Genomic DNA, 23,899 nt, shown 5'->3' with positions numbered 1-23,899 from the left:
ATGCAGTAGAGCAGCTCCGGGAGAAATTCGATGACTTGGAGAATCGGAGTCGTCGAGTCAATCTCTGGATCATTGGCGTCCCTGAGAGACCATCATCACTTTACTTTCTCCTAGCTCCCGCAGGCACTCAATTTGCCTGACCTGCCTGGCTGCATGAGAGTGGAACAAGCCCACAGGACTGGACCTGATCCAAAAGCCCACCCACACTCTGTTATTTTTAAGTTGCTCAACTACCAGGACAAAATGCAATTGCTCTGGGCGTTTCGAGCTGCCTCCTCATTGAAGTATGAGGGTCACTCCCTTCTCAAGTTTCAGGACTTCTCCACTTTGGTGGCGGCCAAGCACCATGCTTTCTCATCAGTTTGTAGACTGTTACATGACAGGGGCACACATTTTACCCTTCTATACCCTGCACGCCTCTGGGTGGTGCTTCACGGAAAGCCAGTGTTTTTTGATGATCCTGATAAAGCCTTGGAGGAAATAGAGCATTCCTCTCAGGCATCCTCTAGGTTACTTGACTTTGGTTTGTAGTCATATGTTCTATTATCTTTGAGTATTGGGATCTGGGTGGTGATGTGGTCTTATTGCACAATTATTACGTAGGCTTTTTTTTAGTATTGCACAATATTTGTTCTTATCTTGTAAATTTCCTTTCTAAGGGTATGTTTCCACGTTCAGGAAACGCTGCGTGTTAGACACTGCGTAGAGCCGCAGCGTCAAACGCGCAGCGTCAAGATGTTACAGCATAGTGGAGGGGATTTTATGAAATCCCGTCTCCACTATGTGTGGTAACGGCCCTGCGATTCCGGACATGCGGCGCGTCTTTTTAGATCGCAGCATGTCCATTTACCTTGCGGCGCCGCTGCGCCGCCACAAGGTAAAACACAGGGCCCTATGTGTGGGGTGCGATGATTCCGGATGTGTGCAATGAACAAATCCGGCATCATCGTGTCTACAGAAGGGGGCGGAGCTTTGGGCGGAGCGAGTTTGCCGCTCGGTCCAAACCGCCGGCCATCCTGAACGTGGACACGTACCCTTAGAGATACGACAACCCCTGGCAAAAAATTATGGAATCACCGGCCTTGGAGGATGTTCATTCAGTTGTTTAATTGTGTAGAAAAAAAAGCAGATCACAGACGTGGCAGAAAACTAAAGTCATTTCACATGGCAACTTTCTGGCTTTAAGAAACACTAAAAGAAATCAAGAACAAAAAATGTGGTAGTCAGTAATGGTTACTTTTTTTAACCAAGCATAGGGGAAAAATGATGGACTCACTCAATTATGAGGAAAAAATTATGAAATCACCCTGTAAATTTTCATACCCAAAAATAACAACTGCATCAAATTTGATCTGCTCTTTAGTCTGCATCTAAAAAGGAGTGATGACACCTTGGAGAGCTGTTGCACCAAGTGGACTGACATGAATCATGGCTCCAACACAAGAGATGTCAATTGAAACAAAGGAGAGGATTATCAAACTCTTTAAAAAGGGTAATCCATCACGCGCTGTTGCAAAAGATGTCGGTTGTTCACAGTCAGCTGTGTCTAAAATCTGGACCACATGCAAACAACCTGGGAAGGTTGTTAAAAGCAAACATACTGGTAGACCAAGGAAGACACCAAAGCGTCAAGACAGGAAACTTCAAACAATGTGTCTCCAAAACAGGAAATGCACATCAAAACAAATGAGGAATGGATGGGGGGAAACTGGAGTCAACGTCTGTGACCGAACTGTAAGAAACCGCCTAAAGGAAATGAGATTTACATACAGAAAAGCTAAACGAAAGCCATCATTCACACTTAAATAGAAAAAAAACAAGGTTACAATGGGCTAAGGAAAAGCAATTGTGGGCTATGGATGACTGGATGAAAGTCATATTCAGTGATCAACTGCAAATCTGCATTGGACAAGGTGATGATGCTGCTGAAACTTTTGTTTGGTGCCGTTCCAATAAACATGACTGCCTGAAGAGAACATGCAAATTTCCACAGTCATTGATTATATGGGGCTGCATGTCAGGTAAAGGCACTGGGGAGATGGCTGTCATTACATCTTCAATAAATCCACAAGTTTATGTTGATATTTTGGACACTTTTCTTATCCCATCAATTGAAAGGATGTTTGTGGATGATGAAATCATTTTTCAAGATCATAATGCATCCTGCCATAGAGCAAAAATTGTGAAAACATTCCTTGAAAATGATATACAAGGTCAATGTCATGGCCTGCAAATAGTCCGGATCTCAATCCAATTGAAAATCTTTGGTGGAAGTTGAAGAAAATGGTCCATGACAAGGCTCCAACCTGCAAAGCTGATCTGGCAACATCAATCAGAGAAATTTGGAGCCAGATTGATGAAGAGTGCTGTTTGACACTCATTAAGTCCATTAAGTCCATGCCTCAGAGACTGCAAGCTGTTATAAAAGCCAGAGGTGGTGCAACAAAATACTAGTGATGTTTTTGTGTGTTTTTTTGTTTGTTTGTTTTTCATGATTCCATAATTTTTTCCTCAGAATTGAGTGATTCTATAATTTTTCCCCTATGCTTGGTTAAAAAAAGTTACCATTACTGACCACCACATTTTTGTTCTTGATTTCTTTTAGTGTTTCTTAAAGCCAGAAAGTTGGCATTTGAAATGACTTTAGTTTTGTGCCATGTCTGTGATTTGCTTTTCTTCTACAAAATTAAACAACTAAATGAACATCCTCCAAGGTCGGTGATTCCTTAATTTTTGTCATGGGTTGTATTAGTCGGGATAATTTAACCTGATGTTCAGTATTGTGGTTTATATGTTGTTTTTCAGTTCAATTGGGGTTGGGGGGTGGGTTTCCCTTCCTTGGGCACACTTTGTATTCAGTCTTTTTGGTTAATTTGGGTGTTAAGGTGTGCTCGCTGGGACGGACCTTTCCCCATTTGTCTTTTTTTTTACTATTTCCTTTTTGGCCTTCATGTGGGATAAGCTAACATGGCTACCTTCGATGATATAGCTTCTCATATTAATATAGACTCTCTCAAACTTTTATCCTGGAATGTGGCTGGTCTGAATTCACCGGTAAAGCGTAGGAAGGTATTGGACCATATTACCCGCTTACGCCCACATATCGTCTTTTTACAAGAAACTCACTGGCTTTGTAGAGGTCCTCAGTGCTCCGTAATAGACATTATTTGGAGTGCTTGGAGGCTTCCTTTTCACGGAAGAATCATGAGGTGGCCATTTTGTTTCCTTGAATACTCTATACAAGATGTAGTGAGAGATAAGGCAGGACGACATTTACTAGTCCTTATCGAACAGCGGGAATATTGCCTCATTAATGTTTATGCGCCAAACACTGCCAATCTTTCCTTTTTTTGCTAGACTCTTGGAAGTTGTTCATGGCTGGCATCCCACTAATATATTATTAAGTGGAGATTAAAATACCCTTCATGACATCTTCTTTGATAGATCTACACCTCTGCCTGCATCTCATTCTTCAACTGGAGCAATTTCTACCCTACTAGATAGGCTTGATCTAGTTGATGCTTGGAGATGCTGCCACCCTACGGAGAGAGAATGCACCTTTTATTCTAGAGTACATGAAGTTCATACTCGTATTGATTATTGGTTAATCTCTGCCCCTCTCCTTTCCTTCTTAAAAACAGTTGATATCCTCCCATTGGTTATTTCGGACCACTCTCCGGTTTTACTTATTTTGGAACTCCCCATTAATAGAATTGTATCTTCTTTTCATTGGCGTTTTCCCTCATATCTTTACACTTCGGAAGACTTCAAACGCTATATGACTGGTTGGTGGGAGGCTTTCATAGAGGATAACCTGGAACACCTAGACAATATCAACCTGGGCGTGGCCTAGCGCAGGATGTGAGAAGACGTGCGGCTGAGCTCTCCTGCCACAATCTCCCTAAATATTGGTACCTGAGGCTCCGCCGAATGCTGAAATCACTCTAAGGAGTGTGCAGGGACCCGGGGAGCAGCAGTGAGCGGCGTGCGGTCGGGTGGAGAGGAGTCCCACATGAGGATGACGCGCAGGAGACAGAAGGAGCTGGCAGCGTCTGGAAGCTCTCAGGCCCAAGATGGCGCCGAGACTGCAGAGGAGGCGGCAAGGGTGAGCTCGGCATATCTAAGGAAGATGGAGGTGATCACTCGGCTGGAATGCTTTGCGAGGTCAGAGCTGGCTGCTAATGAGCGGTCAGCGGCTGAAGGTGAGAGACCTGAAACAACATATGTCCCTGGGGAACAACAAGAAGGAGGGGGCCAGTCGCAGAGCGGTGGGGAGGAACAGAGATGCCCTGATGTGGATGCACGTGCTGACCAGCTTGAACAGCCAGACACACTAGACATAGCAGAGCCGACGCTCAAAGATATATTCTCTGTGGTGATGTACAACAAGTCTGCCCTTGCAGCTCTGAACAGTCGTGTGGATGAATTAAAGGGAGAGATGGGTGCGATTAATGCTGCAGTGCGCAAAGTTGAACAGAGAGTCGAGGTGGTGGTAGAACGTGTGGGGAGCGCTGAAGACCAGGTTAATGAACTGTTGAAAAGGGAAAAAAAGTATGTGCAGCGTATAGCTGAACTGGAATTTAAAACTGATGATCTTGAGAACCGCTCCCGTAGGAGTAACCTGAGGATTGTGGGGGTGCCAGAAAAAGCAGAAGGAAATAACCCCACTGAGTACATTGAGTCATGGCTGAAAAACACTGTAGGAGGGGATGGTCTCACTAAAATGTTTTCCGTTGAAAGGGCACATCGTGTGCCCACTAGACCCCTGCCCCCAGGATCAGCCCCAAGAGTCATCTTGGCTAAAGTTCTGAATTATCGGGACCGGGATACCCTGCTGAGGAAAGCCAGGAACTGTGCAGATCTAACCACAGATCGCATCTCCACCTACCCAGATTATTCTGCAGCGGTCCAAAAGCTCCGAATGACGTTTGGAGAAGTCAAAAGGAGACTACGAGACTTGGATTTGCGCTATTCAATGATTTACCCAGCTAAACTGAGAGTCGCTGCCTTGGATCGGGTGCACTTTTTTTGGAATCCAGAGGAAGCGACACACTGGCTGGATTCTAACACCAAAAATATCAGAGCGGAACGGTCCCGTTGAAGCAGACTCTGAGTGATGTTGAAACAGTGAATACCTGTTATTCAGTTTGAATTTGATAAGTTAATGGTCATCTCTGAGATGACATAATGCTATGCTGGTATATGTGAGTTGTGTTCCGCGGTGCAACGGACATTGCAGTTTGATAAATGTGGACTGGAGAGTAGTTGGAGCATTGAGCTTGTATTGTTAGGCTGTAAAAACGCCCTCCTAGATCTCAAATAGAGAGGGAGAGTGAATTCTTATCAGCTTAAAAGTTGTGGGAGACAAAGTTTTTCGCGAGGGGGATGGATGGGAAAGATGGGAGTTATTTCAGTTGGAAGGTTGGGATGGGGGGTAGAGGCGGGAAGATGGGGAGGCGGGGGGGAGGGCAAGGGGGGGATCGAGACCTCCTTTCTTAATGAGTCAAACGTTTGGTACTGTGATATATCATGGGGGGTAGATTTAAAATTATAAGCTGGAACGTTAGGCGACTCGCCAATGTCTCAAAGCGGGCCGCAATTCTACAATATCTGTTGAAGCTGAGGCCCTCAGTGATTTGCCTTCAAGAAACACACCCGGTAGAAGAGAAAGTAGCTATGTTACAAAAAAGATGGGTGAGGAAGGCTTATCACTCGACGTACTCAGCCTATGCTAGGGGAGTGTCGGTATTAATCCACACTTCTACTCCATATGAAGAAGTGGAGGTTATGATAGACAAAGACGGGCAATACGTGTTTATTGTATGTAAGATATTGCATAGATTATTATGTATAGTGTCTTTATATATCCCTCCACCCTTTTCGGGAAAAAAGATACAGGAAATTCTGGACATATCGGGGAAATGGACTAGAGTCCCGTTGCTTGTAATAGGAGACGTGAATAATATTGCAAATGATCATTGGGATGGGGCAAACATACAGGGAACAGAGAGGAAGGGAATGTAACACCTGTTGGAAACTACATGAGGGAAATTGGATGGATAGACTTGTGGAGAGTTTGAAATATGGAGAACTACACTTTCTCGTGCTACTCGGCGACGTATGGTTCCTTGTCTCGCATTGATGTGGCTTTGGGAAATGAAGGGATGGATAACTTGGTGCAGGAAGTGGAATATTTGCCCAGAGTTCTATCGGATCATTGTCCTCTGATGGTATCTCTACAATTGGGAGAACAGGGGAGGTTGGCAGGTATGGGATGGAAAATTCACCCCTTTTGGTTACGGTTGCTGGATATGGGAAAGATAGGAGAGGAACTGGGTGAATTCTTTAGGATAAACGAAGATAGTGCAGAGGGTCATATAGTTTGGGATACTATGAAGGCGTTTTTGAGAGGGATCTTATTCAGAGAAGTATCTCAATATAAGACTAGGTCTCAAAAACTAGATAAAGCAGTGATGGAGGAATTAAGGGCAGCGGAGGAGGCATTGGATGCGCAGTGTTCCAAAGCTACGCAGTCCCGCATGAGAGTGGCCCAGTCGGAGGTTAATAAACTTCACATCCATAAGGCAGAGAGACTGCGGGCATTTCAGAACGAGGCATTCTATGCGGAGGGTGAGAAAGTGGGGCACCAGCTCTCAGTGGTAGCTTCGGCACAACGGGAATCCTCACATGTATACGCAATTAAAACAAAGGAAGGTAATGTGGTTACACAAGGGGATCAAATTTTTGATGTATTTAAACAATTTTACAGTGAGTTATACTCCTCTAAGATACATAAAGGTCAAGAGGAGATGAACAGGTATATGAGTGCGATTAAGCTTCCTAGACTAGGTGATGAAGATAGAGAATGGATGGATAGGCCGATGGCAGCGGAGGAACTGAGGGTGGCACTGGCGGACATGGCGGGTAATAAGGCCCCGGGGGCGGACGGCATTCCGGTAGAGGTCCTACAGACCAATCTCACTCCTTACGGCGGATATAAAGATTTTGGCGAAGGCCTTGGCCAACAGACTAACCCATGTGATTGATAAAGTAATCCACCCAGATCAATCTGGATTTATGCCCAACAAATCTACAGCAATCAATTTAAGGAGACTATATTTAAATATGCAAATTCCAGCCGAAAATGCTGGAAAGAGAGTGGTGGTGTCTTTAGATGCCCATAAGGCCTTTGATTGTGTAAAATGGAATTATTTGTGTTCGGTTTTGTTGTGCCTTGGGTTCGGGCCTAAGTTTATATCTTGGGTTTGGTTGCTATACTCCTCTCCAATGGCAAAAATTAGAGTAAATAATAAATTATGTGATAGTTTCTCATTGCATAGGGGTACAAGGCAGGGGTGCCCATTGTCTCCGTTGTTATTTGCCCTAGCTGTGGAACCCTTGGCCGCTAAAATAAGGGAGGCACGAGAGATAAAAGGATTTGTCTATTGAATGAAGGAGGAGAAGGTGTCTCTGTATGCTGACGATATTTTGTTATTTTTGGAGGACTCAGGGGAGAATCTGGATAATGCGGTGGCATTAAATGAGGAATTTGGGGAATTCTCTGGACTCAAAATAAATTGGGACAAATCGTGCCTTATGCCCATTGATGAGGTAGAAAGGGGTACTGGGGAGGTGGAAATGACAGCAAAATTGAAGGTAGTTTCAAAATTTAAATATTTGGGGATACAAATTGCCCTTCCTCTGACGAGGTTTGAAGAACTTAATCTAAGCCCTCTGCTACAAAAAATACGTACAAAAATTTCGGCATGGAACAAACTACATCTCTCTGTAATTGGAAGAGTGAACCTTTTGAAGATGATTGTGATGCCGCAGTTGTTATATGTACTTCATAATTCTCCAATTTGGATTCCGCAGAGTAGGTTCCGTAAAATCAAATCACTGTTTGGCGAACTAATATGGGGGGGGGGGAAAAGCCCAAGGTTTAAGCAAAAAACTTTGCAGAGGCCAAAGGCGGAAGGGGGCTTGGCGCTCCCTAACCCTTGGGTATATTTCTTATCAGCACAATGCCAGCATATTGGAGGATAGGGGGAGGAGATGGGAAAGGGGCAATCACCCAGTAGTTTGAGGTATTTGTTTGGAAAATGGCCTCTGGGTGAGAGTTTGGAAGGGGGGCAATTTTAGAAACTGGGTTCTCGGTTTCCTACTGTTCTCCTAATTCATAAGGTATGGGAAAAAGTTAAACAGATTAGGGGTGTCACGGGCCTTACCAAATACTCACCTATATGGGATAATATAAACTTACAAGAATTTAAGCAAATGGAAGGATATGGGCCATGGAGAGAGGCAGGAATTAGAAAGATGGGTCAGCTACTGGGTCAAGGGGGACTTAAGTCATTCGTGGAGTTACAAACAGAATTCCAGTTATCACATTTAAATTTGTATCATTATAAAAGAATTCATCAGTCGCAATGTTGGAGAAAACTTATTGAGATCCAGATTTATGTCACGCTGGCTTCTATTTTGGAGAACAGCGGGACAAGGGGGGCAATTTCAGAAGTGTACAGAGATTTATTATTCACCTTTCTAGTCAAACATCCCATCAAGTCTAGAGTGAAATGGGAAGCTGAATTGGGAGAGTTAAATGATGATAGATGGGAATCTATTTTAGAATATATGACTAAGATCTCTATGAGCAAACCTGGGAGGATGTCTCAATTATATGTGATTCATAGAGCTTACAGAACTCCCGATAGACTGTTCAAGATGGGTTTGAGGTCTGATTCCGAGTGTCCACGATGTTCGCAGGAACAGGCAGACATGTTACACATGCTGTGGCACTGCCCTAGATTGTCTGCCTTCTGGACAGTTGTATTGAATCGGATTGAATTGGTATATAGGTGTGTCATTCCCAGAGACCCTTTGGTCTGTATATTAGGCTATGTGGAAGAAATAGCAGTGGTATCTATGGTTAAACTGGCGATTGCTAGACTGTTATTCATAGCAAGGAAATTGATAGCTCGGTTCTGGATCAGGGAGGAGCCTCCGACTAGACGAGACTTTCTTACGCAGGCGGATCATATAATTTTATTGGAAAAAAGTATCTATACTAAGAGAAATAAACTAGATGTATTTCAAAAGATATGGCAGCCATGGATAGAATGGAATTAGAATTGTGGGGAGGATGCATAATGGTATAGATGATGTTCATACTATACAATTGTATTTGAATTGGGGAAGGAATATCGGATGGGAAATTGGGAAGGCATTAAAGGGGTCTTGAAGGGGGGGAAAGGGGGGGGAGTTTTGTTCATAAAATATATGATTATCTGTGAATAACAGCTTGATGTCATTTGTTATAATTGTTTTTCCTTAATAAAAATTTATCTGATTAAAAAAAGACAATATCAACCTATTCTGGGCCACTGTTAAGACATTGCTTAGAGGACATAATATCTCCTTTGTGTTCCAGAAAAAAAAGAAATTGTCCTCCCTGCGGCCTCTCTTAGACCAGCTTACTCAATCATATAGAGATTTTAAATTGCATACCGTATTTTCTGGTGTATAAGACGACTGGGCGTATAAGACGACCCCCAACTTTTCCATATAAAATATGGAATTTGGGATATGCCCGCTGTATAAGACGGGGGTCATCTTATACGCCCAGTCATCTTATACGGCGTGTGGTTCCCAGGGTCTGAAGGAGAGGAGACTCTCCTTCAGGCCCTGGGATCCATATTCATGTTAAAAATAAAGAATAAAAATAAAAAATATGTATATACTCACCCCTCCGAGAAGCCTGGCTGTCACTACTGCAAGCGTCTGCCTCCGTTCCTAAGAATTGCAGAGCATGAAGGACCCTCGATGACGTCGCAGTCCTGTGATTGGTCCGTGAGCGCTCATGTGACCGGTCACCTGACCGTGACGTCATCGAAGGTCCTTCACGCTCTGCAATTCCTAGGAACGGAGGCAGACGCTTGCAGCGGTGACAACCAGGCTTCTCGGAGGGGTGAGTATATACATATTTTTTATTTTTATTCATTATTTTTTACATGAATATGGATCCCAGGGCCTGAAGGAGAGTTTCCTCCCCTTCAGACACTGGGAACATCCAGGATCGCTCCCTGCACATGCCGTACCTGGCGTATAAGACGACCCCCGACTTTTGGGACAAATTTTAGGGGTTAAAAAGTCGTCTTATATGCCGGAAAATACGGTAATACTCCCTCCTTCAGAGAGGCTTATCTTACAGCTAAACAAAACTTAAACACCCTATTGCATGAACAGGTACACAGTCAGTTTGCTCACCAACGCAATTGATATTTTCCGTGGGGTAATAAACCAGGCCATCTTTTGGCATTCCAAAAGCCATTGAAAGCGGCTACTAGAGTCTCTAATATTGCATTACCCGATGGCTCTATCACCTGTGACCTGACTCAAATGCGTTTTTTAGAGATTTTTACGCAGACCTTTAGGGCCCATCCCTAGGCTCACGGGGGAATGGATTCAAATTTTTACATAAAGTTGATCCACCAAAACTTTGAACTTCCCAAAGGTAAATTTAAAATCAGCCGATCTCGCATCATCATCCCAATCATCATGATCATCCCGATCAGTCATCAAGTCTTCAAATTTGCTTAAAGCACCTGGCCCGGATGGGTTTTCGGATGAATTCTATAAAATGTTACAACCTTTACGCACTCCCCTCTTTACTTCTCTTTTTAATCATATTATTGACTCAAGTTCTATGCCTGACCGATTTAACAAAGCTTGTTTATCTTTGTTGCTAAAGCCAGGCAAGGACCCGCGTCTCCCTGCCTCGTACCATCTGATCTGCCTCCTGTTGTGTATCCGCTTTTTGGGCTCCCCTGGTGGTTGCTGGTGGTACTGGTGACTTGTTTGCACTTTGCTTCTTCTGTTCACCTGCTTCCATCAGGGTTTGGGAGTTTCCTATTTAGCCTTGCTCTCCAGTCATTTCCTTGCCGGTCATCATTGTAACCAGAGCCTTCGGTTGCATGTTCCTGCTACTAGTCTGCTGATCAGCTAAGTGGACCTTGTCCTTTTGTTTTGTACCTTTTGTCCAGTTTGCAGTTTTTGTAATTCTCTGTAGCTGGAAGCTCTTGCGGGCTGAAATTGCCACTCCTGTGTCATGAGTTGACACAGGAGTCTTAAAGTAATTTCAGGATGGTTTTTGAAAGGGTTTTCAGTTGACCGTGAAGTCCTCTTTTGTATCCTTCTGCTATCTAGTAAGTGGACCTCTCTTTGCTAAATCTACTTTCATACTGTGTATGTCTTTTCCTCTTAATTCACCGTTATTACATGTGGGGGGCTGCTATCATCTTTTGGGGTATTTCCCTAGAGGTAAGCCAGGTCTGTTTCTTCCTCTACCAGGCGTAGTTAGTCCTCCGGCTGGCGCGTGGCATATAGGAAGCCGTAGGTATGCTCCCTGGCTACTGTTAGTTGTGTGGTAGATTTAGCTCACGGTCAACTCGAGTTTCCATCACCCGAGAGCTCGTTCGTTACTTATGTGTTTTTTACGTTCCTTTGCCATTGGGAACCATGACAGCCTCCTAAACTTTGATTTTAAATGGCTTACCAAAATCATGGCAAATAGACTTCAGTCTATACTTCCTCATATTCTCACCTCATCTCAAATGGGTTTTGTCCATGGTCGGTCCATCACTTATGATATTAGGATGGCATTGGCTGTCATTACACACAGTTACCAGGCTAAAGCCTAGTAGCATATACTGGTCAGTCTTGATGCTGATAAAGCCTTTGATCGAGTGTCTTGGTCTCATCTCATTCGAACCCTTAAGTATAGATTGTTTGGCTTTACCTTTTTCAACTTTGTAAGGACAATTTATACCAACCCCCAATCTTCGATTTGGCTTAATGGTATTCAATCAACCTCTTTTTCCATCTTCGGGGGTGTGAGGCAAGGATGTCCCCTGTCACCTCTGTTATTTAATATTGCCCTGGACCCTTTGCTGAGATACCTGGAGATGATCCCTTACTTTGGGGGCATTGGGATCAGTCACCATACGCTTAAAACATTGACATTTGCTGATGATATTTTACTCATGATAGCCAACCCTAAGGAATCCATTTCTTCTATAATGGATGCCTTTAACAAGTTTGGAGCAGTTTTGGTATTTCGCATAAATTACGACAAATCTCATTCTTTGGCTATCTTCAAAACTGCTCAGAAATGATGGACATTCCCTTTCCCCTTTCAGTGGACAAGGTAGTTATCTTGGGGTCTACCTACCCTCAAACCCCCATGATATTTATAAACTGAATGTTTGACCCCTTATTTCTGCGGTTGTACAGGAAATACAATCCTGGAAATCCCTTAAACTGTCCTTTGCGGGCAAGGCCCATCTGATTAAAATGATCTCTTTCCCTAAAATACTTTTTCCCTTACAGATGCTGCTGGTTCTATTATCTAAAGCAGATGACAGGTTTTTAACAAAAGTTTTCCTCAATTTATTTGGGGCTCAAATTGGGGCTCTAAAATTTGTATTTTTAAGCTGCAACAAACTAAATCCTTAGGTGGCCTTAATCTCCCTAATATACGTCTATACAGTATAGTGGCTGTCTTCCACCACTCCCTGGACTGGATCTATGCCTTCACTTGCTTCACTAATACTCCAATAGATGAGGCGATGTGTAGACCTTTTAGTCTCCCTGCTCTGCTCCACCTACGACAAGTGGAGTTTAGGGATAACCCCCTACTGTGGTCAGTAATCTTGGGATGGTGCCATGCTATATGAATTAGTGGACTTGACCCCCATATTTCAGTGTTTCTTCCCTTCCGAGGCAATCCCTCCTTTCTGCAGGGCAGCTCACATCCCATCTATCGTGTGCTTGGGAATAATGGATGTAGACTAGTTTGTGACATGTTGGTGGACAATCAATCCTCGCGGAAGATAACTTTACTATTACTCAAGTTAGACATTTTTTAGGCTCGGTACTGCGGGATAGACTGGACGACGTTAGAGTGCACCCTCTAAACTTAATCTCCATTAAAGCCCACACGGGGAATTACTCTTTGAGTTTTATATACAAGTCACTGAAACCTTCCATACAGTGGTCAGACTCTTCACCAGGCTCGGGGAGATGGGTATCTCAACTAACTGTCAGGTAAAAGACCTCTTGAAAGCTACATTACGTACTAACTCTATGTTACCGTATGATAGTTGCACAACCATGACTATCATGATATTCCATAGAGCATATATCTCCCCAGAGGTTAAATCTAAAATGTCCCCTGCAGGTGATTTTCTCTGCCCTAAATGTTTACATTCTGCAGCTGGTATCTTTCATTGTTTCGGGGACTGTCCAAAAATATGGGAGGTTTGGGATACACTCTTGCAACATCTCACTAATACCTTTGGTGTATCTATTTCTATTTCTCCGGAGTGGCCATATTCAACATTCTCCCACAAGATCAGTTGGTGAGGCTTTCTGTTCAGCAGCGCCGCATTTTATTCATCTGGGCGGCAGCCACCCGCAAAAGTATTTTTCATTTACGGGCACAAGATAATACTCCTTCCTTGAGCTTAATTACTACAAAGGTAGCCTATCTCTTCAAGATGGACTGGATAGAGTCCATATTGAATAAAGAAAAATACACTGAATGGTTTTTCCTTACATGGTCTTCTTTTATTAATGCCCAGACATCTATATATATAAGAGGCATCGTGATTACTCGCTAATCCCGCCCCCTGCACAGTAGCTCCACCCCCCACACATCACAACACACAATCCCGCCCCACCACATTACCACACACAATCCCTCCCCCCACCACATTACCACACACAATCCAACCCCCCCACCACATTACCACACATATTCCCGCCCCCCACTACATTACCACACACAATCCCGCCCCCCACCACATTACCACACACAATCCTGCCCCCACCACATTACCACATATAATCCCACCCCCCCACCACATTACCACACACAATCCTGCCCCCCCACCACATTACCACACATAATCCTGCCCCCACCACATTACCACACACAATCCCGCCCCTCACCACATTACCACACACAATCCTGCCCCCACATTACCACACACAATCCTGCCCCCCCACCACATTACCACACACAATCCTGCCCCCCCACCACATTACCACACACAATCCTGCCCCCCCACCACATTACCACACACAATCCTGCCCCCCACCACATTACCACACATAATCCTGCCCCCACCACATTACCACACACAATCCCGCCCCCCACCACATTACCACACACAATCCTGCCCCCACCACATTACCACACACAATCCTGCCCCCCCACCACATTACCACACACAATCCTGTCCCCCCACCACATTACCACACACAATCCCGCCCCCCCACCACATTACCACACACAATCCTGCCCCCACCAATTACCACACACAATCCCGCCCCCACCACATTACCACACACAATCCTGCCCCCACCACATTACCACACACAATCCCGCCCCCCACCACATTACCACAGATAATCCCGCCCCCCACCACATTACCACACATACCGCCCCCCCACCACATTACCACACATAATCCCGCCCCCCACCACATTACCACACACAATCCCACCCCCCCACCACATTACCACACACAATCCCGCCCCCCACTACATTACCACACATAATCCCGCCCCCCACCACATTACCACACATAATCCCGCCCCCCACCACATTACCACACATAATCCTGCCCGCCCACCACATTACCACACATAATCCTGCCCCCACCACATTACCACACATAATCCCGCCCCCCACCACATTACCACACATAATCCTGCCCCCCACATTACCACACATAATCCCGCCCCCACCACATTGCCACACATAATCCCGCCCCCCACCACATTACCACACATAATCCCGCCCCCCACCACATTACCACACATAATCCCGCCCCCCACCACATAACCACACATAATCCCGCCCCCCCACCACATTACCACACATAATCCCACTCCCCACCACATTACCACACATAATCCCGCCCCCCACCACATTACCACACATAATCCGGCCCCCCACCACATTACCACACACAATCCCACCCCCCACTATATTACCACACATAATCCCACCCCCCCACATTACCACACGAGGCTCCGTCCCCAAACATTAGCACAGGAGGCTCTGTCCCCACACATTACCACATGAGGCTCCTTCCCCCCACATTACCACACGAGGCTGCATACCCACGCATTACCACACGAGACTCCATCCTCACACATTACCACATGAGGCTCCATCCTCACACATTATCACACGAGGCTCCGTCCTCACACATTACCACACGAGGCTCTGTCCCCTCACATTACCACACGAGGCTCCATCCCCACACATTACCGTACGAGGCTCCGTCCCTCCACATTACCACACGAGGCTCCGTCCCCACACATTACCGCACGAGGCTCCGCCCCCACATTACCACACGAGGCTCCATCCTCACACATTACCACAAAAGGCTCCGCCCCCACACATTACCACACTAGGCTCCATCCTCACACATTACCACATGAGGCTGCGTCCCCGCACATTACTACACGAGGCTCTGTCCCCATACATTACCACACAAATCCAGTTTGCTTTTGATTTTACACTGTGAATAAAATGTATTAGTATTATTCTGATTTTTAATTATTATTATTGTTGTTAACTTCATTTTAAGTTAATTTACCACCTGCGTAAGCGCTATTGAATGTTGTCATTATTTACTTTAGTTTAATCACTAGCAGCGTTAATTAGATAGCAATTAGCATGCCGAGCGTTAGCTGGCTGGAGACAGCTAGTTTTCTGTACGCCAGGCGATTCATGGTTGCTTCCAATTTACAGACTGGTATATGAGAGAGAAAATTGACAGCGGAATTCCTGAAGGGCTTGATTGATATTGTGCTATGAAGGTGTGGATGTGTGCACGGGGGGGGGGGGGGGGGGGAGTTGGTTATAGTTATATTACACTGTCTAATGTTCAAAGTACTGTAACACTCTGTTTGTCAAATCTTTTCTAATGCTGCTGAATAATATACGTACCCTTTGTTTATTGTTCAATTAATACGGTTTTATAAAAACAAATAATAAGAATATTGGACTAGAGAGGTAAACCAGAAGGGACTCTTACCTTTGTCGATGGTCACTTTCTTTGTTACTCGATGCCTAACTTTTATATAATTAAACGAAAAGCATCAGCCTCTACCTCTATGGGCCAGTACCATGTGAGTTTCCTTAGCACTGCAAAAGGATGCAGCCAGCAATCACCAACGTCGGCTCCACCGGGTACAATCAACTAATCGTTAGAATCCAAATCTACAGACAGACAACAAGTAAAATGCCAAATCCACACTTAACATACAACACAGGAATTCAAGACAGTATACAAGGTCTCCTCAGGGTTCTTTGTCTAGCAATAATGGATCCATTTACTATGAACAGATCGAATGACCTGTGACACACTTACCCAGAACACATCGGGGCCAACACAGAGGTACAAACTTAGTGTCACTACTCTATTGCCATATGTCCCAGGACCAGCGGCTTCTTCCGTGTCCCTAATGCTAGGGACACCCTAGCTCTCCCTGTTCCCCGGATTATTTCTAATGGTGAAGATGTTGGAACCATGTACCTTGCCTTAGCTTCTGAATCTGCCCTCAGTCTGTAACCTTCCCCCACACAGGGAAGTGGGGAGTAGTAGTGTACTGTAATACACCAACCAGACTAGTAAGGTAATACTAACAGGGATAAAAGAAAATACCAATCATACATATATACACACACACATAAACAACAGAGGTAACCCCCGGAGAATGGAGACTAAGGTTAAACTAAAGTAGGAGAAGAAAAGGGAATTATCACACACTCAAAACCTACCACCAGTCACAGACAAATCCACTGAACTCCTTCTCCATCTATAACCACCGACAATCTCCAGCCATGCAGCATAAGCTAACTCTGACAATGAGTTCTAGCCAGGGCCCAGATAATATGGGAGATGGGAGTGGCTAACAGTGCACAACTGAGAGCCTTAATGCAGGAGAGTTTCCAGGAGCTCTCAACTGACCAGATTAACCCTTGCACTTGAAATTTACACCATTTAATATGATGGGGAAGTGCTTCTAATTAGTGCAGGAGTAGGAGAAATCGGACACTATAGTTTTCTGGCTCCTCTCTGTTGCTGTAAACCTGTGACTCTCAGATAATGCAAGAATAAAGCTTCTTACGTTTTGCTACAGCTGTCCTGAGTTGTCTGTCTGTCTAGATGCGGCAAAACGTTTGGATCAAGCAGTACTATGAACTAGTGGGTCCCTGTTCATTGCACCATGTTTTGTCGTCATCACATAATGTGGTACGTTCTGGGACATTGTGACTGCTCCAAATTAAATTGTGAAATCCAAGTGCATGTACAAAGAGAGAGGTACCACACTGACACTCATAGTATCAGAAAAGAACTGTTTATTACATCATCCATCAGTGTTTTTTCTGGACATACATTGTAACAATATAATTTCTGGGAGCAATGCTTCATTTTCTGGAGCAATTTCAAGGATGCCAACACTTTTGGCCATGACTGTATATTAATAGTATGTAGTGAAGGGAAGAAAACTGGAAAGGATAAAATGTGCAAAAAGAGTCTTATCTGGATTAAAATTGATAAGAGAACATTCACAGTATTGCTCACCTGGTTTGGTTGTGTGCATACTACCTGCCACTGACAGAGTTTAAGGCTATTTGCACACTTTGCGGGGTCCTCTGCGGGTTCTCCCGCAGTGGATTTGATAAATCTGCAGGGCAAAACCGCTGCGGTTATCCCTGCAGATTTATCGCGGTTTGTTTTGCGGTTTCCGCTGCGGGTTTACTCCTACACTATTGATGCTGCATATGCAGCAATATGCAGCATCAATAGTAATGTTAAAAATAATAAAAAATGGTTATATACTCACCCTCTGATGTCCCGATCTCCTCGGCGCTGCACCCGGCGGTCCGGTTCCAAAGATGCTGTGCGAGAAGGACCTTCATGACGTCACGGTCATGTGACCGCGACGTCACCGCAGGTCCTGTTCGCACAGCAACTCTGACCGGCCGGCCGCGTGCAGCGCTGAGAGGTGAGTATATCATTATTTTTTATTTTAATTCTTTTTTTTTTACACTAATATGGTTCCCAGGGCCTGGAGGAGAGTCTCCTCTCCTCCATCCCGGGTACCATCTGCACATTATCCGCTTACTTCCCACATCGTGGGCACAGCCCCATGTGGGAAGTAAGCGGATCAATGCATTCCTATGTGTGCAGAATCGCAGCGATTCTGCACAAAAGAAGTGACATGCTGCTGAATGTAAACCGCTGCGTTTCTGCGCGTTTTTTCCCGCAGCATGTGCACAGCGGATTGCGGTTTCCATAGGGTTTACATGTAAATGTAAACGCAATGGAAACTGCTGCGGACCCGCAGCTGCAGAAACGCTGCGGATCCGCGGTAAAACCCGCAAAGTGTGAACATGGCCTAAGGCTACTGCTGATCCAAGAGGAGATTCAGAGGACACAAACTGGAAACAAATGGGTTAATCTGTGCTTCAGTTGAAGAAGAATGACGAATTAACCACTTACATTTGTATTCTACATATCTTCATTGTTATTCAACAGCATTGCAGATTAACCCATTTGTTTCCAGTTTTATTCTATTAATAGTATATGTAATTTAACTTTTTTGCTTAAATGGAATCTGTCAGCAGGATTTTATTTGGGCAGATCTTTCAAGACAAACCCAGCAATACCATTACATGGCCTGCCCATTCCTCCATTACTAAGAAATCAGCATTTGAATTGATATCTGCATATAAGGCTGTAGATCTGAAGCCTCTGTCACTCCAGCTCTATTGCCCACCCAACGCTGCCTCCTCCTGCTTCACTGACAGCCTCTATGTTGTGTATCTTCAGGCTAAGGAGTCACTTGTTAAACATGAGGAGATGGCGCTGGTCGGAGAATAGAGCTGGAGAGACAAAAGCTTCAGATCTACAAACAGTTCTTCAGCTCTATGTGCATATAAATATATTGGGTTGTGAAATCATACTGATAGGCTTCCTTTAAGTTATTCAGATCCTTGATTTTTGCTTTACAGATTGACGTACATTACAATGTTCCTGACCCTGTTACCAAGCCAGCATTCATGCTCTTAGTCCATCTCAAAGAACCGAAGCCACGAAGGGATCGGAGACAAGCTAGCCGTCTAGAGACACTTTTCAGAGAGAGAGCGCTTCCCGATGATGATGATCCTGGTTCACATCAAGACCATCAGGAATACAAAGTCACTTTGGAAGCCTGCACAAGGTTAAAATGCTGTGTCATCGGTCTATTTGTAAAATCTGCAAACTAAAATAAATTGCTATCATTTATATTAAACAAGTTAATTTTAGTCTAAGTTCTCACAGTACAAAAACACAATGGATTTTCCCCTGCTTATTCTCTTGTGGGAAAATACGCTGCATTTTACAATGTCAGCAAAGAACGCGAGTTTTCTCGAAATATACTGTATATCCACAACGGTAACTGAAAGGACCTGCGGATATAGGTGTGAGTGTTGACCCTTTCTCGTGGAAGGGGTAAAATCAGCGGCTTCCCCAACCCCACACCTTTTTCGCAATGATGTCATTAGTGGTATGTGCTGCAGGAATTGTGCTGCTGAAGGTCCACATTACAGTAAATACATTCTGTGGGAACGTAGCATAAAGGTTAGTGGGTTAATAAATCTCAATTGTTCTATTTTGTGTTTCAATTCCACACTATTTTCGAGAAAATACTTTACTGTCTGTGAATTAGCACATTCTCCTAACATTTTGACATGGGCAGCCTGTACTTAGCCAGTGTTGTTCTCAGCTTAGATAGAATCCAATTTACGCAATGCTATGTGATCTAGAATTACAGCATGAACTCCCGACTGATATGGCTCAGCAAACTAATAGAGAGATTTGAGCAGCTGCTGCTGGTATATCCTCACAGAACATTATTTACACTCGATACACTTTTATCCACTTCTCAGCTGAGAACAGAATTAGCCATCTACAGGTTTAAAACCACCTGATGATGAAGTTGATGTTTTCCAGTTTTTTTCTGACATTGGTTCTCTTTTATGCAGATGGCTCCATTCTGGTGCTTCTAACATGGCTGTTCTGGAACTGTCTCTACTTTCAGGATTCCGAGCTGACATTGAAAGTCTGGAACAGGTAATGTAAGTTTAGAAGCTTTCCTAATTTAAGCAAGGTTTTTCTTTATCAGGTGAAAATATTAAATTCTGCTTGAGGCCTCACACAACTATGTTTAAACATGTATGTGAAAAAATGCTACCGATGTCAATCAGCGTGTCCATTTTTACCACCAGTGTGTCCATTTTTACTATCAGTGGTTCATCTGTGTATGGTCCACGTGTCCGTTTTCACCATCATTGTCATGAATGTTTTTCACGGATGGACAAATTAGTGACAAAGCGTTCCCTATAGTTTGCTATGTTAAAAATGGAAAGCACGTGGATGGAACATAGATGTCATCCGTGTGCTGTACGTGTTTTTCACAGATCCATAGATTTGAATTGGCCTCTTTTTATTCCTGCTGCAGAGGAAAAATGGACAAGTATATGTGTGTTTTTACGGTGAATTTTCATTAATTGATTTCCAATAAGCAACATGTTTGCCAGTTGGCAGTCATTTACTAGCCTGTTTAGAAAGGCAGATCGCAGTTCAGATGCACACTGAAAGATCAGTAATAGACCATTCAGTGCACATAGGCTGCCATTGTTCCCATCAGAGAAGATCCTGTTTAGACAAGACCATGACCAAAGAACCAAAGACTGGGCAAACCAAAAGATCATTTCACCTGTCAAACTAGCATCTTAATTTTTCGGTGAGTTATTGTCAGCCTGTTCACACAGCATGATTATCGGGAAATGAACTATTCTGAATTATTGTGCAGTGTAAATGCACCTTTAAGCCCCCCTCCATACACCTTAGATGGCTGTCAACTGAAGAATAGTTCAGCCAGCAAGAAAAAGAAGAAAAAGTTCCCATTGTACTCACATTTGGAAAACACCTGTCTTTATTTAGGAGTGCCATTCTAATACTACTTACCAACCAGAGATGTCCCACCCACGAAAAAAGAATGGATATGCACATCCAATAATAAAAAATTCTTCAGGCTTCCACATGGGAATGATGTAGTACAGGAACCGGCCTCTGACACATTTCTGGCACCTACTGCGGCATTAGTCATAGAGCATGGTTTGGCCAGCATCTATCTCAGCCATCTCTCCCATACACAAGAGTGCTCGCTCTGACGAGCTGTACTGTATTCTCTATGAGAGAGCCACTGCCAGACCTCTCTAATGACAGTTTGTCTCTGGGAGAACAAAGTTATTCACAGTCCAAAATAAGATGCCCTTAATGACCCAGCAATCATCTATCCGGTGTCTCCATACACATTAGACTGTTGACCGAAACTAGTCGGCATCGGTGAGTTCTGCCAACTTTAATACAGTGGGTACGGAAAATATTCAGACCCGTTTAAATTTTGCACTCTTTGTTTCATTGCAGCCATTTGGTAAATTCAAAAAAGTTCATTTTTTTTCTCATTAACCCCTTCCCGACCTTTGACGCCACGTAGGCGTCATGAAAGTCGGTGCCAATCTGACCTGTGACGCCTATGTGGCGTCATGGAATGATCGTGTCCCTGCAGATCGGGTGAAAGGGTTAATTCCAATTTCACCCGATTTGCAGGGACAGGGGGAGTGGTACTTCAGCCCAGGGGGGGTGGCTTCACCCCCCCCGTGGCTACGATCGCTCTGATTGGCTGTTGAAAGTGAAACAGCCAATCAGAGCGATTTGTAATATTTCACCTACAAAAATGGTGAAATATTACAATCCAGCCATGGCCGATGCTGCAATAGCATCGGCCATGGCTGGAGACCCCGATCTGCCCCCCCCCCACTGCCACCGATCGCCTCCCCAGTCGTGCTTTCTGCCCCGTCCTCCTGTCCGCTCCCCTCCGTCCTCCTGTCCGCTCCCCCGTCCTCCTGTCCACTCCCCCCGTGCTCCGATCCCCCCCCCCCGTGTTCCGATCCCACCCCCCCATACTTACCGAGCTCCGATGTCCCTCCCGGCGTCCGTCCGTCTTCTCCATGGGTGCCGCTATCTTGGAAAATGGCGGGCGCATGCGTAGTGCGCCCGCCGAATCTGCTGGCCGGCAGATTCGTTCCCTGTACATTTTGGTCGCTGTGATAGGTTCTATCACCGCGATCAAAATAAAAAAAATTGTAAATAACCCCCCCCCTTTATCACCCCCATAGGGACAATAATAAAATACAGAAAATATAATTATTTTTGTTTTTCCATTAGGGTTAGGGGTAGGGGTAGGGTTAGGTTTGCAATTAGGGTTAGGGTTGCACTTAGGGTTAGGGTTGCACTTAGGGTTGGGGTTGCACTTTGGGTTAGGGTTGCACTTTGGGTTAGGGTTGCACTTTGGGTTAGGGTTGCACTTTGGGTTAGGGTTGCACTTAGGGTTGCACTTAGGGTTAGGGTTGCACTTAGGGTTAGGGTTGCACTTAGGGATAGGGTTGCACTTAGGGATAGGGTTGCACTTAGGGTTGCACTTGGTGTTGCACTTAGGGTTGCATTTAGGGTTAGGGTTGCACTTAGGGCTAGGGTTGCACTTAGGGTTAGGGTTGCACTTAGGGTTGCACTTAGGGTTAGGGTTGCACTTAGGGTTGCACTTAGGGTTAGGGTTGCACTTAGGGTTGCACTTAGGCTTAGGGTTGCACTTAGGGTTAGGGTTGCACTTAGGGCTAGGGTTGCACTTAGGGCTAGGGTTACAATTAGGGTTAGGGTTAGAATTAGGGTTAGGGTTGCAATTAGGGTTACTATTAGGGTTACAATTAAAGCTAGGGTTGGAATTAGGGTTAGAATTAGGCTATGTGCACACGGTGCGGATTTGGCTCGGATCCACAGCTGATTGGTCGCTGCGGATTTGTAGCAGTTTTCCATCACGTTTACAGTACCACTTAAACCTATGGAAAACCAAATCCACTGTGCCCATGGTGCGGAAAATACAGCACAGAAACGCTGCATTGTATTTTCCGCAGCATGTCAATTCTTTGTGCGGATTCTGCAGCGTTTTACACCTGCTCCATAATAGGAATCCGCAGGTGAAATCCACACAAAAAACACTGGAAATCCACGGTAAATCCGCAGGTAAAGCGCAGTGCGTTTTACCTGAAGATTTTTCAAAAACGGTGCAGAAAAATCCACACACAAATCCGCAACGTGAGCACATAGCCTTAGGGTTAGGGTTGGAATTTGGGTTAAGACTAGGGTTAGGGGTGTGTTGGGGTTAGGATTGTGGTTAAAGTTGGGATTAGGGTTTGGGGTGTGTTGGGGTTAGTGTTGGAGTTAGAATTGAGGGGTTTCTACTGTTTATGCACATCAGGGGGTCTCCAAACGCGACATGGCGCCACCATTGATTCCAGCCAATCTTGCGTTGAAAAAGTCAAATGGTGCTCTCTCCCTTCCGAGCCCCGGCATGTGCCCAAACAGTGGTTTACCCCCACATATGGGGTACCAGCGTACTCAGGAGAAACTGGACAACAACCTTTGGGGTCCAATTTCTCCTGTAACCCTTGGGAAAATAAAAAATTGTGGGCTTAAAAATTATTTTTGAGGAAAGAAAAATTATTTTTTATTTTCACGGCTCTGCATTATAAACTTCTGTGAAGCACTTGGGGGTTCAAAGTGCTCACCACACATCTAGATAAGTTCCTTTGGGGGTCTAGATTCCGAAATGGGGTCACTTGTGGGGGGTTTCTACTGTTTAGGCACATCAGGGGGTCTCCAAACGCGACATGGCGCCACCATTGATTCCAGCCAATCTTGCGTTGAAA

The 23,899-nt window shown here is 44.6% G+C and overlaps 1 protein-coding gene across 2 annotated transcripts in view; it reads left to right on the top strand.

Annotated features, from left to right (window-relative positions):
* CPAMD8 (C3 and PZP like alpha-2-macroglobulin domain containing 8) overlaps window positions 1-23,899 on the top strand; it is a 500,517-nt gene that overhangs the window by 418,232 nt on the left and 58,386 nt on the right. For both annotated transcript variants that reach the window (XM_077253153.1, XM_077253145.1), the window contains exons 35-36: window positions 19,100-19,308; window positions 20,114-20,201. In XM_077253153.1, the coding sequence (XP_077109268.1) occupies window positions 19,100-19,308; window positions 20,114-20,201 (297 nt within the window). The remainder of the gene's footprint in view (window positions 1-19,099; window positions 19,309-20,113; window positions 20,202-23,899) is intronic.

The sequence above is a fragment of the Ranitomeya variabilis genome, chromosome 1, assembly GCF_051348905.1.
Source record: "Ranitomeya variabilis isolate aRanVar5 chromosome 1, aRanVar5.hap1, whole genome shotgun sequence".
Classification (NCBI taxonomy): domain Eukaryota; kingdom Metazoa; phylum Chordata; class Amphibia; order Anura; family Dendrobatidae; genus Ranitomeya; species Ranitomeya variabilis.
The sequence above is the reverse complement of the archived record's forward strand: the minus strand, read 5'-3'. Positions and strand labels throughout refer to the sequence as shown.